The 4,820-nt window shown below is 38.8% G+C and overlaps 1 protein-coding gene across 1 annotated transcript in view; it reads right to left on the bottom strand.

Moving 5' to 3' along the window:
• Positions 1–4,783, bottom strand: part of ssb (small RNA binding exonuclease protection factor La) — a gene marked incomplete in the record, with an annotated part of 6,102 nt that extends 1,319 nt beyond the window's left edge. The window contains 8 exon segments of the mRNA XM_035676861.1: positions 95–137; positions 226–297; positions 533–636; positions 730–837; positions 1,304–1,478; positions 3,389–3,492; positions 3,581–3,675; positions 4,650–4,783. Of these exon segments, the coding sequence (XP_035532754.1) occupies positions 95–137; positions 226–297; positions 533–636; positions 730–837; positions 1,304–1,478; positions 3,389–3,492; positions 3,581–3,640 (666 nt within the window).
• Positions 4,784–4,820: the final 37 nt, after the last annotated feature.

The following is a 4,820-nucleotide window of genomic DNA, read 5'->3' as shown; positions in this document are numbered from 1 at the left end:
AGACCCTGAAACAGAAACAACAAACCATCATCACTGTGACCAGAGTCCATCCTAGTGGGAAACCTGTATAGTACGGGGGGGGGGTGTGTCTTACCATTTCCTTATCTTCTGCATGTTTCTGCTGCTGTTCCTTGTCCCTGAATAATAATTTTGGGAGGAGTCAGTAATGTTTCACAATATGTAGAGTATGTTTTTAGGAGAGGGAGGTATTATTTGTGTACTCACTGTTTAGCTTTTGCTTTTGTCTCTGCTTTGTAATGTTTTCTCTCTTCTGCTTTCTTGGCATGGTAGTCTTCTCTGGAAGCAGAAGAGCAATGACGTGATCATTATATACAGTGATAGTCGAGGGTTTATCTGGCCCATGGATGAATTATTATAGATGCTAAAATCACTTAACTATAACTAAATGAAGCATATGCTAAAATAAAAACCCTGTAATCCTGTCAGAACATGCACTGTAATGACGTGACAGACTTGTATGCAACACAATTCGCTGTAGATAAATCTTAAATCAAGGATTAATAAAACTTACCTCGATAACACAAGCATCTCGTTGTCTTTGAACGATTTTATGTCTGAACGCTCTAGGAACTTCTTAGACGATTCTTCTGACTCAAAACAGATAAACACTGATCCCTGTGAATAAAATGTATTGAATTAAAAATAAATCTCCCCAAATTCACTTGAAAAACATTGAATTTGAATCGTTACGCAATATATTTAATATACCTTGAACTGCCTTTGCAGGTTTCTCCTCATCTGAATGTTTTCTATGGGGCCTTTCCCGTTCAGCCACTCCTGAATCTCATCCAGGGTAGTTTCGAGAGGAAAACCTTTCTAGATGAGAAAAGACAGTGTTATAATGCGGGGAAACATCGACAGTATACCCAAAGGTAAAGAATAAAATCTGATTGTGCACAAAGGAAATTTTTGGCAATGCATTTATTAAAAAAAAAAAAAGTTTCAGCACAGAATACACCTCAATCTATAGTTTTATTATATCTTGTAACACTCCCTTTCAAATGTAAACTGAAAAGCAGTCAAACAAGACAATCCCCTTCCTTGCCTGAAGGTTAATAGATTATAAGATATTGTTCTGTTTGGAGGATGTAGTGCTGTTGAGTTGCACTGCATTACACTGACAGGTGTTTCTATTACGTTATCCACCATATTCATATTCAAAATGATCATACAATTGAATCAACACCTCTAAAACAGTTTCAACTCAAACTGAACATTAACCATCATACAAAATTTCAAATAAGAATTCTGAATTAGTGTGCGAGCAATTTAAAAAACTTACAATGTACACAGATTTGTGTTTGAGTGTGTCTTTGTATTCATCATTCAGTTCGGGTAAAGGTTTGCTTGGAGACCTCCTGACTTTAGTCTTGTCTTCGCTGATTTCCAAGAGGCCAGTCTTTGATTTCTGGAGAGCCGCAACAATGACGCCGCTATCTGTAGTTAGAGACTTCAGTCTGGGAAGAGAAGACAGATGTTTCAGCAAAATTGGAGACACTACACACTATTGCATGGCTTACTTTTAAAAGGTCTAGTGTAGGTTTTAGTGGCATCTAGCAGAGTAATTGTAGATTCAGTTGATTATATATGACTGAAAACATACCCATGCATGTTATAAATACATTTCTGCCAATAAAGCCTCCTAAATGTTACACTGGACCTTAAATAAGCATCTTTGATTTGTCTCAGACAGTACTGATGTTGGGATCTTCTCTATCTGTAGGGCTCAACAGGAAATAAAATAAATCACTAGCAACTGAATTAGTGCTGCACTCCTCTTTCAAGCAATTAGGCTTGATTAGAAAGTGAAACAGCTGACTCAAACTGACTTCTGTCTGTGTACAATTCCAAATATACAGACTTTAACTCGTTGGATTTTGCCACGTCATCAATAGGAGGATCTCTTCAATTCAGTAAAATGTTCCTCTGTTCATGAGGTGTGCCTGTTTTTGTATGTGCAGGCTGTGGCTAAATGTAATCTGGCTGGTAACAAGTGCACTTCAGGGACAGGGTGAGGGCATGCGCTAATCTTGTCCTGCTTGTCATGACTCATACAATGGGTCCACAAACTGATTAGTCATCACTGTATTTCTCTTCTTGCTCAGTCACACAATTTCCAGTTTTCTACTCCTCCCATCAGCCAATTCAAACAATCTCCACCTCACCATTCCTTGATGAAAATTGCTTTTAGGTTATTTTTTTTTTTTTTTTGCTCTATCTTGTTATTGAAGCTTCGTCTGATTCAGGGCTTTGCAAAAATCGGGCAAAACAAATATTCCCTCATCAGCTGCTGAAAGCAAAAGCACAGGAGTGGGTTGGTGTTTTTAAACCTGTTGTGGTCAGTGACAACCACTATTGTGATCCACAATAATAATATTAATAATAAAGAAAACACTGTCACTACACTCGCTTTGGGCTGAGGGTGTGGTGCCAATAGCAGAGAGCCACCCAAACAATGCACTAACAGCAGTGTTATTGCAGGTAAACACTGACATTACCTACAGGTACAAATAGAGCCGGGCCCTGTTATTTCATGGACTTCCTCTTGCACATGCATGTCTGAACGTGCAAAAGACAGCTACAACCCCCTAGAGGACGGTAAAACGTGGGACTAGATGGGCACTGAAGCAGAGACTGTCAGAAGATTTAATATCAGTCAGCTTTAATTTATTCATTTGCTGTAGCTGAATTTCCTGTGTTAGCAGGGTGAATAACTCGATGTCTGTGCTCAAATTTCAGGAGTCTTCAGTGAGCAGACAGTTCAGGCAGAGAAAGAGAAGATAATATAAGATAATGGTTTGTTTTTCCTAAGGATTAAATATAAAATATCAATAAGGTGCAAATATAAAATATACACAATGCCAAAAACTATGGTTAATTCAGAATGATATTGCACGTAATGTCCCTTTACTGTACATCATGTCCCATAGCGTCCTGTAAATTAGAGAGTTGTAATAATTGTAATCCACGGAGGACAGTAATCCACAGAGATTAAACAAACAGAGCTGAAATGGAGGCTGGAGCCGCCTCAGCACCCCGTACCCTCTGCTGTCCATGTCTCTGCATGAGGTAGACGAGTCTGATCGCCACAAGAAGTAATCATTTCCTGCGATGGTAGGGAAAGTGTTCTGGGAGAGCCCTGACATTACTTGGTTTTGTGTTGTATGGGATGTAAGCAACAAAATAATGACCATCATTTAAACACACTTCCTGGTTTTAATATAGCAACCTTCTCAGTTGATTTAACTCAACTCTAAACTGTGCTGAGCTCACGCAAAGGAGAAGAGTTAGTGAATGAATTACATGAAATTAAGATAAAGTATGTAGTAACTGTTTGACTGCAGAGGTGAAGAGAAGAAAAACAAACCTGTTGAATTTAAGCATCGTCTCCAGAGTCACCCAGCCATCATCAAGCTGCAGTTGTTCTTTGAGAAACTTGTCTCTTGGGAGATTGTGATCCCCAAAGTAGTACTAGAGGTGGGAATGAGAGATATTTTAGGAGCTGAATTTAACGGACGTTTACAAAATAAAAAAGTACATTTTTGAATCAAATAATTACCTCTATTTGTCGTGCAATTTTCATCTCAGTTGAAGACATCTCTTCTTTATTTTCTGCCATGACTTCTGAGTCGGAGTAGAAAACAGTAACCTGTACTGTTGAAAAAAAAAAAAAGTCAATTAATTAAAAAAAACATTGCTCTTTGATGATCAGTATACATTTATGTAAATTTACACGTAAAAATAATTAGTCAAATAAACAATTTGAATACCAGTATCTACAGGAAACAAAAATAATCTGCTAATTAAGTTACATACTGCAAAATATTCTCTGCTTCTCATATGTGTGGACTTTCCTGTTTTAAATCAGTGCAAACTGAATGTTTTGTAGGTTTGGTCTGTTGATCAGACATCAGAGGAAGACACCTTGAGGCTCTGATATTCACTAAATATCTGCAGAGACAGATACCACAAGGGTTTTTTCTGTGTTCTGATTTCTGGACATTTGAATGAAACCAATGTTGTAGAGTAATCTAGAGAGTCCTGAACCCTTCTTTCCTATAAGCAGCAACAGGAGCTCTTGTCTGGGGTGAACTGTATTATTCTATAATGAGACACTTTATAATGTGTTACAGTTTAACAGCAAGAAAATAAACCAAAACAACATCAAACAGCTGGTTACACATCTTGAACAACTTCACCCAGGAAAATAAATCCAAAAAGCCCAAAAAAAGTGTTTTAAAAATGAGCACATAATTAACATGATGAGTTTCATTTCTCTGATGTCATGCTGCTGCTGCTAGCTTCAGAGCTAACTGCTAGCATAGCTCATAGCTCTTAGCTCTTAGCTGTGTGTTCAAACACTGAAACAACATGAGCCGGCTCACTCAGTCTGAGCACGTTGGCAGGACTTGTTCATTATGATATTTAGTTAGCGATAGGAACTCCTCCGGTAGCTCATGCTGAATCAGTCTTTGCACTGTGCGGTAACTCCTCTGGTAGAAAGCGTGCTGCTCAAACATGCTACACGAGGAAAGTGTCCTTAAAGTGAAGCTGGAGAATGTTTCAGAGCTAAAGTATAAACAACCCATACAAAGCCTCTGTTGCACCACCTTGAACAGTGAACTTACGGTACGCTGACTCGGTGCTAGCTGCAGTTTTAGCTCTTCAAACCAAAAGTCCTGACTTTTCTGCTCGCACGTTGTGGAACTGCGTGCTACGGTGCACAGCGAGGACCAAAAAGAGGAATCAGCGCCAACGCCACTGTGGCTCTCCGGTAGAGTGGATCCTCCACACGTGTG

Source organism: Morone saxatilis, unplaced genomic scaffold, assembly GCF_004916995.1.
Source record: "Morone saxatilis isolate NCDOM2014 unplaced genomic scaffold, NCSU_SB_2.0 Contig5, whole genome shotgun sequence".
Lineage (NCBI taxonomy): Eukaryota > Metazoa > Chordata > Actinopteri > Moronidae > Morone > Morone saxatilis.
The sequence above is the reverse complement of the archived record's forward strand: the minus strand, read 5'-3'. Positions and strand labels throughout refer to the sequence as shown.